The sequence below is a fragment of the Danaus plexippus genome, chromosome 23 (genome assembly GCF_018135715.1).
Source record: "Danaus plexippus chromosome 23, MEX_DaPlex, whole genome shotgun sequence".
Lineage (NCBI taxonomy): Eukaryota > Metazoa > Arthropoda > Insecta > Lepidoptera > Nymphalidae > Danaus > Danaus plexippus.
The window spans coordinates 3,414,599-3,434,616 of NC_083551.1; the positions used below are offsets into that span (position 1 = coordinate 3,414,599).

At 28.7% G+C, this 20,018-nt stretch overlaps 1 protein-coding gene across 1 annotated transcript; it reads left to right on the forward strand.

Moving 5' to 3' along the window:
- The first annotated feature begins 1,423 nt into the window (after nt 1-1,423).
- Nucleotides 1,424-11,956, forward strand: LOC116774879 (dopamine receptor 1). Its single transcript, XM_061524046.1, has 7 exons — nt 1,424-1,652; nt 3,863-3,950; nt 4,197-4,377; nt 6,856-6,984; nt 7,370-7,615; nt 8,671-8,918; nt 10,450-11,956. The coding sequence occupies exons 1-7, from the start codon at nt 1,623-1,625 to the stop codon at nt 10,755-10,757; spliced, it is 1,230 nt and encodes a 409-aa protein (XP_061380030.1). The 5' UTR covers nt 1,424-1,622; the 3' UTR covers nt 10,758-11,956.
- Nucleotides 11,957-20,018: the final 8,062 nt, after the last annotated feature.

Here is a 20,018-nt window from a genome sequence, read left to right on the forward strand (position 1 = left end):
CTAATTCGAGACACATTTTACAATTTCTTTAAAGGTTTCTGAAGTTTTTTTTCTTGTAACTTTTCACCATATACTAGATTTTTTTCCTTCTACTCTGGAATATATGAACTATAATCATAATACCATATGCATTATTTACCCAGTTGGTCAGAGAATCTAAAAACATTGATATTAGGTTTACCATTTAATTGAATAATGTGTCCAGTTCTCTGTCAACTAAATAAAAATGAAAACTGAATTTTTTATACTGTGATGGTATTGAGGACATCATTCCGTAAGTTATTCGTACAATCTCGTGGCAAATTGTTTAGGTACTTGAGTCACCGAAAAACTTATGCAAATCCAATCGAGGGCTTGACGCTATCGGAATCTTCATAATGTGAAATGGAATGAAGGAAATTATTTGAGAAAATTACAAATAGTAATACGGATAAGTATTTTATTTAACATGTACAAATGTTAATTGTTAGATTGTAGGCGTTGAAACACGAATAAACAGTCAATATTTTAATTTAATATGGTATTTTTAAGAATATCAGATTAGTTTAAATTTTGATGAAACACATTTTTGTATAAATTTGAGCTGCCAGCGCAATATAATTTATCTTGTGTAGGTAAACGGAACACCTTTTAAAACGTTTACAGTGTGCGGTATGCGGTAAGAGATTGCTAGGAAGCAATATAAAGTGTTATTCGGGATAGTTTCACAGATGATTTAGAATCTCGACAACGTAGTGAATTGAAAATAGTTCCTTTATATCATTAAGTCCGTTGACTAAAAATAAAAATATGCCTTCTCAGAGTCTTCTTATAATATCTTTACTATATATTTCAAAAACTATTGAAAATAATCTGCAGTCTTTTATAAAAACTACCATTCAATATTAAACTCTGTTTTTTGGATCATAATAAAATTCTAAACCGTGACTGGCGCTTTCATAGCGTCAAATTGTAAAAGGCATGCCATAATGAAAGCATAAGAAAGATTCAATGGAAGCTTTTAAAAAGGTTTTATAAATGAAAGTACTTATTCCACATAATTATATTACGAAAGAGGTCAAATGTGGAAATATATCTAGGGATATATTGATAAATTTAATCCGAAAACTACTAAATGTGTTAACGAAATACCTTATACCATTATTATTCATCAATTTAGTATTCAAGCAGTTCATTATTGTGCAAATAAATAAGCTAATAAAAAAAGGAATCATTTTAACACTAAATAAAAACTAAGAAAATACATGTTACTGCTTTTTAATACTCATAATATTATTACGTCTAGTTCTTATATTATGATAGGAAATCGCTGAATTCAATAAAAAAATATAAATACAATTTTGTATACTTTATTTGATTATTTTAATGAATTTTCATAAATAATAAATTTATATATTTATCACTAAGAAATGTATGTATTTAATTAACTTATAACCAGCATTAATAATTAAATCGTAGATATCAGTTTCGTAAAAATTTTAATAAAATAATTATAATATTGTTTCAGACATGTGACCGCAAAATGGGGCACCATATTGCTTGGTTGAGAAATCAAATGCAGAGTTTCCTGTGGAAAATTGATACAAAAATCTGAGCACAGCATGGTGAGGGACTAGTTTAAAATGGATCTCAATTTCGTTTCGCCTACGTATGTAAGTAAATCGAATAAATTATAAATTGTCTTTTGTAATATTTAATTTAACTTATAGAACTAAATTTTTTATATAAATATGTTGTATATTAAAAGAAAAAACTTCTATAAATTAATAAAATTTAACGCTTCAAACGATGAATAAATTGCTAAGATGATATTTTTTTACTGTAAAAACTCATAATAAGCCTATTAACGGTTGATTTTTTAGTCTGAATCTGAGTGAGACGCTGATTTTATCGATGAATTATCTTAAATCTTAAATAACTAGGATATACACAAAACAACTTATCTTAGTACCTGCTACGTACGTGAGACTATAAATCAATATCAGTACATACATTCTGAGCTAAGATGTTCTTGAAAGGCATAGTCAGTATTTACATACAGCTGGAGGTCCTTTCGTCTTAACAATAGCCACAATGCAAATTGAGAATTACGTTGGTTAGTGAAACAAAGCTACAAACATCAACTCAGTAATGACATCTGTGAGTCGGCTATTCCTCCTTAATCAAAGACAAACGATACTATTTCTCCACTTCAACTCTGCCAACTGTTCGAAGTTTTATTTACCTGTGAAATTGCGAAATACTGGTCACGTAACAAACATAAAAAAACTTAATTCAAAGTTGGTGAAATCCCCAAACGTTCCAATTTTAAGTTTTATAAACGCGTTTCTTAATTTTAAGTTGCAATACTAAATTTAAAAATCTCAATGAAAGTTTCTTAAGTATACTATCACAAGCATCTGTTTATCATTTATTTAAAAAAACCTTTTATTATGTTTTCCTCATAAATTTAATGCATATTCATTTAAAATAACTTATACTATTACATTAAATTATTCCGAAAAGGCTTATACTTACTGACAAAGTTTCTACAGCAATTTCTATTATTGCTAGTATTGGTATATTTTTTTTTAGATTATTTTGTAAATTATAATTATTACTATTTAATGGCATAAAAAAGTGTAATTTCGAAGGTTTTTTTGATTATTGTATCAATGTTAAATAATGCTTAAAAACGTTTCGTTCTTTTAGATAATCTAACACGATATGCTCTTTAATACAGCAAAATCTTACTAATCTACGTATACATGTAATATACTTATAACTACAAAAATATTAATAACATTTATCCGTTTTAATGTGGAATATATTGAAGTAAGACAAATTGGTCATGAATCAGTAAGTGTACTTGATTCTAGTTTGCAATCTCTTCGAAACCATATTACCCTTTATGTCATCGGTCTCTTTTTTTAAGACGTTCGTAAATTAGTAATTAAGTTTCGAATGTTAGTGAACCTTCTTTGTTAGGTCCTAGCCATAACCATAACTAAAAAATAATAAGTGAAGTTTTGAATACCAATGTGGAAGAAATCAAATGTCTAGTTCGCAAATTAGTTTACAGTATATTCAGTTATAAATTATAATTAATATTGTAGAATATGAAGAAGAAAATTAATTTGCTAGAATCACTTTGTTGGCTACTTACATTAATGAATAAACGTAATAAGAGTCCGTATCGAGGAAGAAACAATTCATATAATGTATATGAATGTTTTTGAGAATAATCGCTGTGTGGTTCCGATAAAATAAATTTTAGGCATATTGTTTTACTATACATGATAACAATGACAATGATTAATAAATTTTCGGATATCAAAAACTAAATCAACGTAACACCAACAGAGATGAACGGACGATCAGTGTGAATGAAAGGCAACTTTTGAATATTTATGAAGGCACGATTTAAGCATTTAATTGGGGTGCTTATAATTTAATTTAAACCTCATATCTTTGCGATACGTCACAATTTTCAATGAGCAAAAGTGCTGCAATTAGTTATACAGCAGTGCCGTATTTTGGCGCTATTTGCTTAACGACTTCAATGTAGGCTTTGTATGTTCACTGTTTTCATTTAAAGTCGCGCTGTATGAGTAATAAATGAAAACTGACTAGCTAACATGTAAACTAGGTAACTAACAATATTTATTTAACTTCATTAACTTTTTAATTTCTATATAGTACGCGATGAAAATGCACATTGTTATACATATATCATTTATAATAAATATAAAATTTTGTTAAACTTTAAATCGAAATGAAAAAGGAAAAATCATTCAAAAGAGAACAAAAATTTTAATTTTGATATATATAAGAATAAATATAATTATTTGGAAGTAAGATTTTATTTTATTCTTTGTGGAAGGCGGCGCTGGATTTTAATGAAACCACAGTGGAATATGAAGACGCCGAGGACCCGGATGCGGTCACTTTGCTATCTATATTACTTGTCGGTATGTTGGTTTTAATTAAAGCTAATGAAAATTGACAAAATTTCTGTGTTACATTTATACGGCCACATAAAAAGATAAGTTATAACATGTATATCTTAAATCACTGAATAATATTATTTTTTCTGAACTGTCTCAATTATGGTACTACGAAATCATCAAAGTAGACAACAAACAAATAATTAAATTACAACATTTTAGTGACAATCTTTATCAGTATTAACTGTGTTTTTTTTTTTGTTTTTATAGGCATATTCCTTTCACTACTGATATTCGTTAGTGCAGCCGGCAACATCTTAGTCTGTATAGCGATATATACAGACAGGGGGCTAAGAAGAATTGGAAACCTGTTCCTAGCATCGCTGGCAATTGCTGATATGTTGGTCGCCGCGGCTGTTATGACTTTCGCTGGAGTCAATGATTTACTAGGGTATGTATTAACATTTCATGAAATAGGTAGAGGCTGTAATAAAAAAAAAATGTTTGCTGAATGGATACGTTATGAATGGGTTGAAAAAAATATGTAGCCGAATTCTCTTCTTCCTTCAATAATTGATTATGCTGACTCAAGGTTCATTTATTTGAGCTCATATATTAGTACACATTAGCTTCTCCAATGGATGATAACATTTTTCATATGTAATTTGCGAAAATATAACCAGTTCAAATGAAACGAATATTTTCGGATTACTACGCGTTATTTTATTATATTTAAAACTACACACTCCCGACGTTTTGGTTACTTTCCGCGTATGAAATAACGCGTAGTAATCCGAAAATATTAGTTTTATTTAAATAAATACTCGCGAAAATCCTAGATTCAATATATAATCAGCTCCCTGATTTTTTTAAACAAGCTCAAGTGGCTATCTATACGTTACTGCCGGTATTTCCATATGCTTTTTCTTCTGCACTGTATGTTATTCGATCTTATGTTACCCTTATCTTTAATAAACGTCTAAATTCCTATATTTGCTAGTAGACTCAGGAGCCTCGAATTGATTAAACCTTTTCTATTTCTTATCATTTAACAAAGTATTATATGTGTATACTTTCTTCATCATTTTACCTCTTTCTATATGGTTTCTAAATTTTTGTTTTTTTTTTGTTAATCCGTATTTTCTTATAAAAAACTTATAAAGACATCACTTTTTATATTTATCTCATAGATAAATATGTTATGCTGTAGTTAATATGATTATTGTTGTATTAGTATGTTTCATTTTTTTTTTTAATATTTATTTCATATTGTTATATATAATGCATTATATTTGTGCGTACACATATGTGTGACTATTCAATTATTTTTGTCTTAATCTTCTTCAAGAATTTAAATAAGCCTAGTCTTAAGGTTGTCTGGAGGAAATCGCCACTTGGCGGTAGGAACCCTTTTGTCTTTTTTTATACATTCTTTGGTTTTATTCATTGTTTATTTTTCTTTATTTTGGTGAACAATAAATAAATATGTATGTAACAATTATCTTTTATAATAGCACTCAACAAAATTTCTTTTCTCTATGTCTAAAGGAATTATAATTTTTCGACAAAGTTCATTAAAATATGTTCATTTGATTATTATCAATCGAAAAACCTTTCCTTTGCATAAAAAGCATTTAATGTTTCCAGTATTTTATTGAATATGCTATTATTTTAAATGCATATTTCTCTATGTTTTGGGAATTATATTTAGTTCATTCAAATGATAATCCTATTATCCTCAACAAACCCCATACAAACGACTTTATAATTTTAATTAAAAAGCAACGATCCATAAAAGCGATCACTTAGAATTATAGCTAAATATGCATTATGTCATTTGATGATCCCTAATTTCATAAACCGTTACGGGTTTCATATTTCGAATATTAAATTTGGGTTGAACAAAACATTTCGTATAGCTACAAGTTTAAAAGGTACGGATGTATGGATGAACCTATTTACGGATGAACAATGTAAGGTCGTACAAATGTATGGATGTATGAAGGTACGCGTGTATTTATTTACGGATATATGATTATTTTTAACGAAACTTTACAGTAATGTAGCTTAAATATAAGAATAAGAAAAGTGTTACTTCTTATCGAAATACCTTAAAACTTGAATGTACTGCTAGAAACTATACTAGGGGTAAGTTTTTTCAAATGTTGCAAATAGTAATTAAACAATAAATTATCATGTATAATAAAAAAGTATCTTTTGAAATTATAAAATAAAAGACCGAATTGATGTTAACGAATTCTTCAAAGACAAAACCAATTGTTGAAATATATTAAGATAACAAAAAATCAAGATGAAGTACCTATATAATTTTGTACTGTAAATATTACTTGCAAATAAATATAAACCGTGTCTATTAAAAATGTCATATTCATATACACTTTATCTCTATTAATATTTTTAGCTATTAAAAGAGTTATTTATATTCATAATATTTGAAACAAGAAAGATGAGATCGCCTTATAAATTTATAATATTTGGTCAGCGAAACACGCTAGCGCAAATGTTAAAAGTTCACGTAAATAATATATAGCATGTTTTTACTATTGAATTTAATTTAGGTATTTACAATTTTAATAAATTCATACATTGAAATGAAACTAATATTTTTCGGATAAACTACGCGTGCTTTATTTTTGTACAAAACTACATACTCCCGACGTTTCGGTTACTTTTCAGCAACCGTGATCACGGACAGACGAGATGTGATGTGAGAAATTCAATGAATAAAACTCGCGAAAATCTTAGAAATTCATACATGTCTAAAATAATCAAAACAATTCATGTGTTTTTATATTGAATTATATTAAGTCAGTAAGAGGAATTGCAATAACAAAAATCTGTTTAATTTGAAAGTAAAAGAATCAAAGTGACTGAAAGCAAAAGTTCTCATTGACCTCATTTTATATAGATATTGGGTGTTCGGTGAACAGTTCTGCGACACATGGGTCGCTTGTGACGTCATGTGTTCTACGGCCTCCATATTAAACCTCTGCGCTATATCCCTCGACCGATATATACATATTAAGGATCCACTCAGGTATGTAATGCGAACGAGGGTGAAATTATTGATAACTTTAACATAACAGGCTGGTTTCTAATGTAAATTATAGCGTTGGAAATGCGCCAAACATCTCAACAGACCCTTAATGTTTAAAGAATAGCAAAGGTGCTGATGTAAAAAAATTTAAGTGTATAAAAGTAAACAAAATGATCTTCACTGTGTAGTTAAAGCGATTATTTTATAGGTTATTTTCATTTAATAACCGATATAAGTAAAACGCTGTTTGCTATTTTTTTAACCTACCGTATTATAGTTCAAATTATACTAATTTTAACGTTAATAATTCCTGTGTGATTATTTTTTTATTTATTATTTTTTTGTTTTTTTTTGTTTATTTCTAATATTTATAAGTCCTTCCCAGATATGGTCGCTGGGTTACAAGAAAAGTGGCGATAGTAACGATAGCTTTGATCTGGTTACTGGCTGTGTTAGTCAGTTTCCTACCAATATCGTTGGGTTTACATCGCCCGCCGACTGAGACGACTGCTCCTACCGACCATCCATCACACCCGACCTGCGCTCTGGTGCTAACACCTACTTACGCCGTGGTTTCAAGTTGTATATCGTTTATACTACCATGCATTGTTATGATTAGTATTTACTGCAGGTGAGTTAACTTCAACTTAGTTTTATATATTAATACACTCTAACCCAATTCGTTTAACGGTTTTTTACTTTAAAACAGATGTTTGAAAAGTCAACTTTATTAATTTCTCGTTGCTTTCTTAAACTTTGTCTGTTCATAAAAATTTTTACTCTCCTTTTTAAACAACAAAAATTTAAATTGAAATCAATTTTAATGCCTTGCAGTCAGCCTGTCAGCATTTTTTTAAAGTTTCAAACTATTAGGTTTTAGCGAGTTATTGGCTTTCAAAACTACTAGTAATTTCCGAATGAACTAAATTTGTAGAGCAATATGCCATTAACCTAGTTTAAGTAATTGACGTATTTATAAGTGATATTAGACTTACCAATTATTTCAGCGAATTTCATATTAATTACTGTTGAGTAAACCACATTCTGAAAGTTGTTACAGTTTTATATATTTTGAAAATAAATACGTAAGTAAGGCTTTATATTTAGAAAGAATTAAAAGTTTTATAGATTAAGATTTAACTATAAAAAACTTCATATTAAATAGATTTATAATTTAAATAAAAGAATATAATACAAATAAAAACAATAGTATCATAGTATTGAACTAAACTTCGCTTGAAATTAAAAATTATAATAATTATTTTTGTGTTCGAGAATTAGCAAGCATCTTTTGAAAGCGTATTCAGACTATATAAAAGTTTATGAAAGTAATCTCTGGGCTTTGATAACTTTTGTACTTAAATAAATAGAAATGCCTACTTCATCCTCAACACTTGGAAAAGAAAAAGTTCTGAATAATTTTTAATTAACAAATTTAAGCACAATCACGGGATAACATAATATTTATATAACAATATTATTATTTTATTTTTTTACAGGAATAAAGTATTTTAAAATAAATTAAGAAAAAATCTTTGGTTTTCTGCAATTTTTATGGTTAGCTCTTTTTTATTTAGTTTATAAAAAATTACTCGGTATTTATACCTTTAATTAACGTAAGTATTGAGTAATAATAACATGATAATCAAAGTCGGAAGGACGTGAAACCTTACCTTTATATCACAGATTATACTGCTACGCCCAGAAGCACGTCAAATCTATCCGAGCTGTTACAAGGACGGTACAGTTGCCGGATAATCGGACGAAATCTGTCCGTACGCGCGTTCACACACATGTCCACTCGTCACCCTACCACGTTTCGGACCACAAGGCTGCTATCACCGTTGGCATTATTATGGGAGTGTTCCTGCTCTGTTGGGTGCCATTCTTTTGCGTCAATATCGTCGCTGCATTCTGCAAAACCTGTATACCAGGTGAGCTAATATTGTTTTTGTTTTTCCATTGCCACTGATTATTTCTAGGTTATTCTATAATTCAATATTGTTTTTACCCTAAGAGTTGAACATTTGCGTATTTTTTAGGCGTGGATATTTGTAATTTTTATCCAGTGCTTTTTTTTGAATAATCATAACAAGAAAAGTTTCTATTTGTTATACCATTGTGTTATTTACGAATCCAAATTAAGAAAGTTTATACCCTCCATGAGGGTAGAATTACGAACTTGTGTAAAGTGAAATATTTACAGGGGTTTTGTTATCTGCTTAATATTTCCATTCTTTCAAATTACTATAGAACATTTTTTATTTGTTCAATAATTGTGTTTTTTGGTTTATAAAAAAAAAAATGTCCCAAAATTATAAACAGTTAATTGTATTGCGTTACATTGGATTACATTTTAGTTTTCAAAAGTTACTATATTTCAAAATGATTTTTCACCGTCCACGGAACACACTGTCTACACATGACTGTTGTATCAATTTTTTCTAACATAAAGTTCAGTGAAAATATTCAATGTGTGATTAAATATTTAGCTGTTTTCTCATATTAGCAAAGAGATTCGTCAGTGAAATAAGATATTAAGTAACAAAACAAAGAACTTTTTCAATTACAAATGACGGAAACCATGTATCATCATGATAAGAAATTACTAATGAAACTCACGGCGTCAGAGCTGTCCTCATTGCGGGGTCAGTATTTAGGTCAATTATCATCATTCCCGCTGGATCTGTTCATTGATAATTATATCATAAAAAGATCCAAACGTTTAAAGGTTTCCGTAATGGTTTTCATTAATAATTAAGGGTTGAAATATAATTACTACATCATTGGGTACAGCAAAAAGCTTTAGGAAACTGCGTTTATTCCACAGGGTCAAGGGTCCTATAACCGTCATTAATTCCAATAATAACTATGTTAAATCGTAAAAGCGTTTCATGTTTCTTGATATAGAATATATATTATTAATTTTATCTTCGTTGTACAAAATATTCAATGCATTTAGTCAAACAATACCTATATTTAATATCTACGTTCCTCCGCTTGTTTGGGACATACCTTTAATAATCCATTCTATAGGACAAATGGTGATAAATATCGTTTGCTAATATGAGATCGTGATAATTATAATAGGCTTTACAATAATTTTGATATTTTCATTGGTTTTTATGTATAATGTGCTGCATGTTTTCCAATCACTTAAAATTACAATAACCAAAAGAAAGAATTGTCAAGCACTTAAAAAGTAAAGGGTCAAAGAATTTTTTTTTTTTATAATAAACACAATAGAAGCTGAAAAATATTTTAATTATGGATAACCCAATGATCGCAGATTTTCATGAGAAATAAGAACGTATAAATTTTTGTCGTGATTCTACCGAGTTCAGATTTCAAATTATATTTCAAAAGTACTTTGATATTCTTATCACGTTAAAAAATCATCACACCCTTACACGACACTTATTATGTATGTTAACATTGAATTTAAAGTAAATGATTTTTTCACAGATCTTGCGTTCAAAATCCTCACATGGCTCGGCTATTCGAATTCCGCCTTCAACCCAATCATTTACTCCATATTCAACACAGAATTCCGGGAGGCGTTCAAAAAAATTCTCACGTCCAAATATCCGCCTTGCTGCGGTTACCAAACGGTAAGAGCTCACACACCGACTAGGAATGACAATTTCGTTACGGATTATGGTACGAAAACTTTGGTTGTACGGAGGAGTGGTTCACTTGGGCTATCAGGTGTCGATCCAACCCCAAGATCCTCGGCTGAATCAGTGAAACCCTTAAGGGACTACCACATTTGACATGAAGGTGGGAGTAGCAACAACGGGCTACTCGATAAAAGTGATGTCGTGTAAAGACTGCTTTATAATTTTAGTTCTCTTAGTTGCGTACACATATCAGCTAGCTAATACATAAATGTTAGTGCTTTTGGTAGATATTGTTAAAAATATATGCAATATTAGAACTACATAGTAAAAAACTTAACGCTAATTATTATTTTCCAGTAATGCGATCATACTATTACGTTAAGTTGTTCGCTAAATACATTTATTGTTCTATTTTTGTCAAAAATTTAATATTCCTGTGATACTTTAAATAAATGAAAGTTTTATAATGCTATGTATATTGTATATAATTTATAATAGAGCTTAATTTATACTCATTTTCTTTCCTACTGAAGATATCAGTATTACAAATATATTATTAGTAAGTATTTATAAACATATTCTCTTAAGTAGCAGATTTAAATTAAATATAAATTATTATTGTGTATTCCTTATAGCGATTAGAGAAAATATTTTCGGTAAAGCAATAATATATAAGGTATTTGACATTTTGAAAATCTACGAGTATACATAGTACTTTCGAACTCTATTACTATTCCCAATAAGTTTCGATTCACGTAATTTTCCGTTACATTCTTGATATAATTTAAAATTTACATTTTATATTTAGTTTTTATAAATTATATAATTGTCTGGTAAAATATTTTTTTAGAGTCTAATGTTTGCTTTATCTCCTGAATAAACATACTCCAACAGTTTTCCAATAATGAAAAAGGAGTGTATAAATAAAAAACATATTAATGAATATCTCCCGTGGAATTCATTTCACCCTTTAATCTTATTAGTTTAGATGAGGGATCACCTGCCAACTTTCCGCTAATTAAATAAGGTATCCCTATTCAAGTTACGATAGGGTTTATAGATTTAATAAAATAGTCTTTATTTTTTTTTCGTGTAATATCTAATAAACTTATCGAATAAATTAATTAAAGAAAATCCAGAATGGTATTTCATTAAGATTGTAATAATGGATACGTTTTTTACGTCAACTCTACGCAACAGGTTATCAAAGGAAATAGAAGTGGTTCTTTCCTTTAAAAATAGTATATTTTTTTAATTATATAAATATCTTATTATAAAATGTCATTGCTTTAACCTTGGAATTTAATTGGAAGTCCAAAATTTCCTTATGTTTCGGATATTACCAAAAAAAGAGGTATAAATTTTAATTGTACGTTCTGTTCAAGATTACAATATATTGTATATCATTGATATTCTTGCAAGCAGTCTATAGGAAATGTTACATATAAGAGAGCAATATAATTATAGATCTTATCTTTCTAGATAGAAATAAAAAGGTATAGAAAGTAGACAGTTCCTTCCAATTTCGATAGAATTAAGCTTTGCACGTAAAATATCCACCAAATTTTCTCAAAAATCCAATGTTTAGAAAATAAATTACACAAATGGGGGAAAAGCGCTAATGATATTATTATAATTATTAAATATAGTTGTATAAATTGATGTAACTCATTATGTTTTGTAAATGTTATTTCGTACTGTACATAAAATCTATTTTCCTGCATGTTTGTATATACCTACACTGTTTATGTGTATATTATAATACATCTATTTTATTCTTATTGAAATATCCTACTTTATGGTAGATGTATACGGTAGTTAAATTTTATGGGACTTATTTTCACATATCTCCAAAAAACATGAAAACATAAATGTATATAAAACTATTTATACATTATCGTAAAATTCGTTTGTACAATTTTACTTCTGTTTTATAGAGGTGGTGATGAATATTTGTGTGACAAGTGAAATGTTACTGTAATAATGATTACGGGTACATTTATATTTTATATCTTTACTTTTCACAGTATTCAATACCAAAACCTTTCATTTAAACTAAGACGAATTTGATTGTAGATGTAAATTAGTTTGTAATTTAATAGCAGTAATTCAAACTCACCTAACTATAAATTACCTCTATATTGTAGCGGTGAACCATAGATTTGTTTCAGCTTTAAACTAAATTCACATTATTGGGAACAGCTTTGTAATTAGACAATACTATTAATCAATCGCTGAATATTCGATTGTTTTGGTCGGTTAGTTAACATACTGAAATCAAACATGTCTATTTAATGCTCTATTTGTTTCATGCAACGCTCACATGAAATGCTGTTTATTATGACAGTTGCATGGTAGTGAACTGAATTTAATTTTTACTTTTGATTGATTACTCTCATACCTTACCTAATAGCTTTACATAAAACCACCATTCCATCCTATAAAAGTCATTAGTTGCGACAACAAAAATATTTTTCTTTAATAAAAGTAGATTGTGAAGCAAGAACTATAATATTAATTAATAAGTTCCATAGAAATTCCTTGTTTTTTATTAAAATTATTGATAGGCAGTATTTTTAAACATAACATACTTGAAATATTTTATTTTAATATAAAGATATTTGTTTTTAAATACCTAATATGAATAGTTATTCAACGTTAAAATATTTAAGAATTTTCCACTCGTGATTTCCTAAAAAAAAAATATTTATTGTGATTTTTATTTAAATGAAATTGCCTTGTATATATTATATAAATTAGGACCATCACTTTTCTATTCTAAATGAAATGGATATATGTTTAATAAATTATTAGGAATTACAACTTACTTATAACTGTTATAACAATATTGTATATAATGTTTTCTATAGAAAAAATAAGCTCCGAAGACACACAGGTTCTATAAATGTTCTTCAAGAATTTCTAGTCGAATAAACTATATCTAACGATTATGATGTATTTTATTTCTATGTAAGCAATATTAATTAAAAAAGTACCACTAATCTATAATCACTAACAAAGTCTTTGACGGTTGAAACTCGTTAAATATTTTTTTGTTAATCAAAATTGAAAATCACCAATGATAAAAAGAGATCATATAAGATAAAAAAATGACATATTGGTGATAATGATGCGTGTTTTCTTATAAGAAATTTATAAAGAACTAGCTCTTACCCGCGACTCCGTCTGCGTAAGAAAAATAATAAGAAACTATGACAAAACTTTCAAGCCCCATATGCGCCCTGCCTCCTACTCGCGCGTTATAATTTCGGGATGATTATAATCATAGATGGTCATTCGTGATCTTGAAAAAAGTATCCTAAGTTACTTTTTATTACATCAGCTACCTGCTAATAAGTCCCGTTAAACGCGGTTCAGCCATTTTAGATATTAGCCGAAACAAACAAACATACACTCGTATTGTGTTTACATATATATAAAAAAATAGGGGTTGGTGATAAAAATGCAAAATTTTTTTAGGGTTGTAAGTATTTTTTGATGCCACATTATAAAAAAATAAAAACAAAAAAATTTGTTCAAAAATCAAAAAAAAAGTTTAAGGGTGAACAACCCTTATCACTAAGGGGTATGAAAAATAGATGTTGGCCGACTCTCAGACCTACTCAATATGCTCACAAAATTTCATGAGAATCGGTCAAGCCGTTTCGAAGAAGTACGGGAACGAATATGGTGACACGAGAATTTTATATATAAGATTTGACAACGATAAATTCTAACTTAATAAGATGACTTCAAACAAAATTAACAGGTGTTTATCGACTTTCAAATTCAATTTACTATTGTGCGACATTAAGAATTTTTGGTTGAATATAATTATCCTAGAACACTCCTAAATATTTTTGAATAAATTTTATGACCTACCAGAGGACGGCTCTTACAGTTGCTCAATTTTATATAACTGAAATTAAACTTAAAACAAAAATAATTCACATTCCATACCGAAAAATATATTAGAGTTTAGGTAAAGGTTAAGAGGAAAAATTTGTTAATAGCTAACTTGAATTTTTTGTCCAATATTGAAATAAATTATAAATGAAACAAAATTTTCACACTAATGGAATTTTATTGGACGTATTAATTTGTACATGTCATTTTATTAAGAAGCTAAAGAAAATTGTGATATAATTGTCTGAATACAAAATGAATTCGAATTTGAACATATTCCTTTCAATCTAAAGAGAAAATACAGAATGATCTACAGGCTCATTTCATACGAAGCGTGAAAACATTTCGCAGAATCTTCCTTCCTTTGTTCAGAGGAGCTTGTATTTTATCAATACAAGATTCACTTAAATTCCAAACAATACCTATTGTCAAGTGTCTCTTATAAGAAATGTTATAATAAATTAATAGCTCATATCCAAGTATTCATAAAACTTGTACAGAATTATGAAAGGAATAATGAGAAAAATATATGAGTATTGCTACCGAACACCACTTTTTCGTTATTCATAAAAACAGAGTTATTAGCATATGTTTTTTTTTCATGATACTTTTATAGCATTTCAAATAAAAGAAAATATATTAAAGTAGTAAACGGACCATTATATATGACTTATGTTTTATTCCTTTAGTTCCTGTACCTTATTTTCTTTACCTTAAATACTCTTTATTCCTATTTGCAGGGATGTAAAAAAGAATAATATGGTTCAATTAACTATTTACTGATACATATCCGTAAGAAGTCGTTTGAATAAAAGACATTTATTTTATTTATTTTTATATAAAAAAATGATCTTATTATATTCTTTACGTACATATTTTTAAAAGTCTGGTTATTATGCTACAAATATAACTAAATTACCAAATACGTCTCAACTCAAAAGAGAATACGTCTATTAAAGCTGGCAATTTAACTAGTTACTTCCTTGAAGCACAATACAAGAGTCTATCAAAGAAATGATTGAATAACCACGCGAATGAACCATTAGAGGGAGTTTGGTTTTATTGATTAATAAGTTAAAAATGGTGTTTACGATAATTACGTTACAGCAATTATTATAATTTGCGAAAGAGAACATATATGTCGAGGAAACCCTAACAGCAATTTATTAACCATATTAAGAATATTTGAAGAATTTTTAAGAACACAGAAATGAATTAAGACTTAAATGTATCTCATCATTTTATTAAGAAATCATATATAACCTTCTTACACTGCATCAAATAAAAAAAATAAAATACATCAAAGTTATAAAATTGAATTGTTGAGCGTGATTATATATCCATATATTTGTTGAGAATAAATTATAATTTACTTTTAAATCAGGTGAAGGTCAGTATTTTACTAATATCGTAGAATATATAGCACATGTCATACATTTTATTCTTTTGAAGAAAAGAAATGAGTGTGAAGGTAGTTTATTTGTAAATGTATTTCGAGTGCTAACAAAATGTAATGTGTCAAGACGCTTATGACCAGAACGCGATAATCTTTTATTTAAATCATTGAGCATATCTTTTTTTTTCTTTGAGCAAATATTTAAAAGTTAGTCTAAGTTTTATTTGGAGAAATTGCTTTGCATTAGCCTGATTGACGCATTTAATCAATTACGGTAATCCAGATGCGTAATTATTGATATGAACATGCATACACATCCAATTACTTATGTATACCAGAATGCTTAGATCGAGAGCACTTAATATAAATGATAACCATATTGACCATGAAACCTGATAGTATATTAACATCGGCGCAGTAATTCACTACTTGATAGAAATTTTATCAAGTAATAAATAGTATTCAATTCCATAATATCAAAAAAAAAAAAAGAACGAAGCCCATCATTTATTTTCTTTATTGTATTTAAATAGTTCAATAATTATCCTGTTTCTTTATTATAAGTCGATACAAGAAAAACGATTTCTACGTATACACAAGGATCTCAAAAAAGGTTCTATTATCTAAACTAATTGGTGTTATTAACAAATTTAATTTAAACTTCAATGACTTTAAACATATTTTCTTATATATTATCTTTAAAGCATGACTATGTTTGGAATAAAACATTGATAGTTTTATCATTCATATACCTAAAAAAGATATGGCAAGGATTCGTCGAACTATATATAATATTATACGAATATATATATATGTCTTAAGAATGATTTCAAAGAATAATTGAATATATCTTTTCACTGTTCAAAAATAAACTTCACTTGGATTTATTGATATCAAATATTATCATGAATAGTACACAACAACCGACTAACGCACAGTGAATCAGTTAATTGTGTAACGTAACTTAATTGAATTATTGCGAGTAGGTTATTAACGTAATGAAGGCTTGTTATTCAGGTCTGCGGTGATTAATTAACATACAGTCCCGAAATATTATTCTGCACCCACAGATACTTCCAAACAAAACAATATAATAATATTGTTCTTTATAAATTTTTAATACAGATTGATACGAAAGAAACAAGAATTCGTTTGAGTAAAAAGAAATTTTATGGATTCCTATGAAGCACACTCAAGCCACACTAAGCAGAATTAAAAGGTTGCTTTTTCATTAAAATAATATGGCGTAATTTGTATTAAAAATATTTAATTCTGTGCAACTAGTTATAATATAAAAAATAATAATTTTATAAGCCAAATATTTAACTTTAAATAAAAATATAAATATTTTTTATCTGTAATAATTGCTAATAATTCGAAAGTGGCATGAAACATTTGCAGTTCCAATTCAAACCATTTAAATCATAAGAGTGTAAATCTTATGTAACTTTCTTTTTTTTTTCAAAAGAAATCATGTGTCTGTATTAGCAGTGATTAAATTGCATATTTACGCTGTGCTGTTACTCATAACTCGCTACGTCGGGGTTAACTTCGGTCGCTTTAACTAACATATTCTTAAGAGTAAATGTTGATAAGAACTATTTTCTAGGCTTCACTTCGATGACCTAAGAAAACTGATTGCAAACGTTAGATAATAATAGCAATGTTACTTAATATTCATTGAAAATTTATATTAAGATCTTTAATTTAAAAATATTTTCTTCAAAAATAGATACACATTTTTTTACTGAAATACCTAAGATTATTATGATTAACTTTATTATATTTTAATGAGATTTACGACTTTCGCGAGTTTTATTCATTTATATATTTTCGGATATACTACGCGGATTTTATTACTTTAAATACTACATAATCCCGACGTTTCGGTTTTTTTAAATAATAAAATCCGCGTAGTATACCCTAAAATATATTTGTTTCATTTAAATTTATTATATTTTTTTGATAACAATCGTTGATACAATGATTATGTGGTAGAAATAAAATAACTGTTTTATGAAATCGTTATACACAAAAACTCACGACGTTTGTCGCCTCTCTAACTTCTACTAAAACAAGTTGACTCCGTGCCTTTTTTCTAATCAATCATGTTGTTGAGAACGACCATAAAAATAATTAAAGTGCATGAGCTAGCGTTGCGTCTTAGTAAATGTAAGGTAGATATTTTCAATCTCAAATAGAAGTTTGCTTTAGGTATAGGAAATTAATAATAAGTAGCCGTAGAAACTATTTGTTTCTCTGCAAAAAAAAAAAAAAAATTGTAGGGTTAATTAGATACCTTTTTTTTCTATATTGAGTTAGCCTTGAGAGTTATTAATTTTATTAATGTTTAAGCAACACATAATAAGTAAAGTGAAATTATGAAATTATATTTTAGTCATCATCATCCTCATTCTAACATATTTCATTAACAACAAAAACAAGGCTACAAACATTCGTATATCCAGAAAAGCTTTAATGAAAATGTTTACATTGTATGAAACTAAGTGCATAATATTTTTCTATTCTCTATTACTGATATGTCATAAAACTATGATATTAATAAAAAAATCAAGTGATCAAAATGAAATGAAATATTAAAATCTTCTTGATATATAACTTATTCAATACTATAAAGCATAATTATGTATAATTTTAACGTAGAGTCCGACCGATCTATTTTGAATACACTGAACTTTTTAGTTTTTAATGCAGCTATGCTTGTAATCAAAAAAAGTGAGAAACTTAGATTAAGCGTAGAGATATCATAGGCGGTAACAAATATTTCCTAATATTAAAAAATTTAAAAGATCGGGATATTTTTAATGTTACTATTCAAATATACTTCATAATAATAGTTCTGTGCCGTCAAAATAATCGTATAACAAGATACCATTTTAAACAAAATATCCCATACAAGGCACATTAGGAGAGCATATGCAATGCAATTACGATTCCATTTCCTCTTACAAATAGCTGTCAGATCGTGTATCTAAAATTTGAACACGATTTTACGTTTCAATAAGTTTGGAGCAAAACTTTCTTTCTTCGGGTTCAGTTTTTTAAATTGTAAGAGTTTTTAAAAGTTCTCCTTTCATATTGTTTTATCGACAAGATGAAACTAGTATTTTTCGGATTTACTACGCGGATTTTATTATTTAAAAACTACATAATCCCGACGTTTCGGTTACTTTGCAGCAACCGTGATCACGGGCAGACGAGGTGTGAATGTCTGTCAGTTGGTCCTTGTTATTTATCATCTACCGCCATCGATTTCTTAATTTTCTGGCGTACCGCTCTGGATGCCGGCAGAATGCGCTCACGGTGTCTTGAGGTCCTGCGGTGTGGTTTCGGACATGGGATTTTATATTTTTAAGAACGGGGTCCCAGGTGTTTGATAGATTCCAGCCATCTTCTCTATTGAAATTGGGATGTTTTTTAATTTCAATAGCCTCGCGAATTAATCTCGGTATATACTTGTCTTCCCGAGCGAGGATTTGAGGTTTATCAAAACGAATGTAGTGGCCTGGTTTGTCCATTGTGTGTTCACACACTGCTGACTTCGACGCGCGCCTGTTTTTGATGTCTGAGATGTGTTCCTTAACCCTTGTACCGATGCTCCTCTTCGTCTGTCCAATGTATGACAAGCCACAGTCACAGTCGAGTTTGTATACACCCGCTTGTTGTAAAGGAATGTTACTCTTGATTGGTCTCAAGAATTGGCTCACTTTCTTATGTGGTTTGTAAATAGTTTTAATGGAAACCTTCTTCAAGATGTTGCCTATTCTGTCAGTAACTCCCTTCACATATGGTAGTATCGCAGGTTGTCGTTCAACTGTGGGTGGCTTCAGGTGGTTCTTGCGATGCTGGCGAGGCACGGGCAGGTTGTTGATGGTGAGAGCATGTTTTACATGCTACAGCTCGGCCTCTAGGTGGTCAGCATCACAAAGGTGTTGGGCTCTTTGTAACAAAGATTTGCCAACGGTAGCTAACTGTATAGGGTGGTGGTGCGAGTTACCGTTGAGGTACCTGTCCGTGTGTGTGGGTTTCCTATAAACAGTATGTCCCAAAGTATTGTCAGGATTCCTAATGACAAGTATATCAAGGAAAGC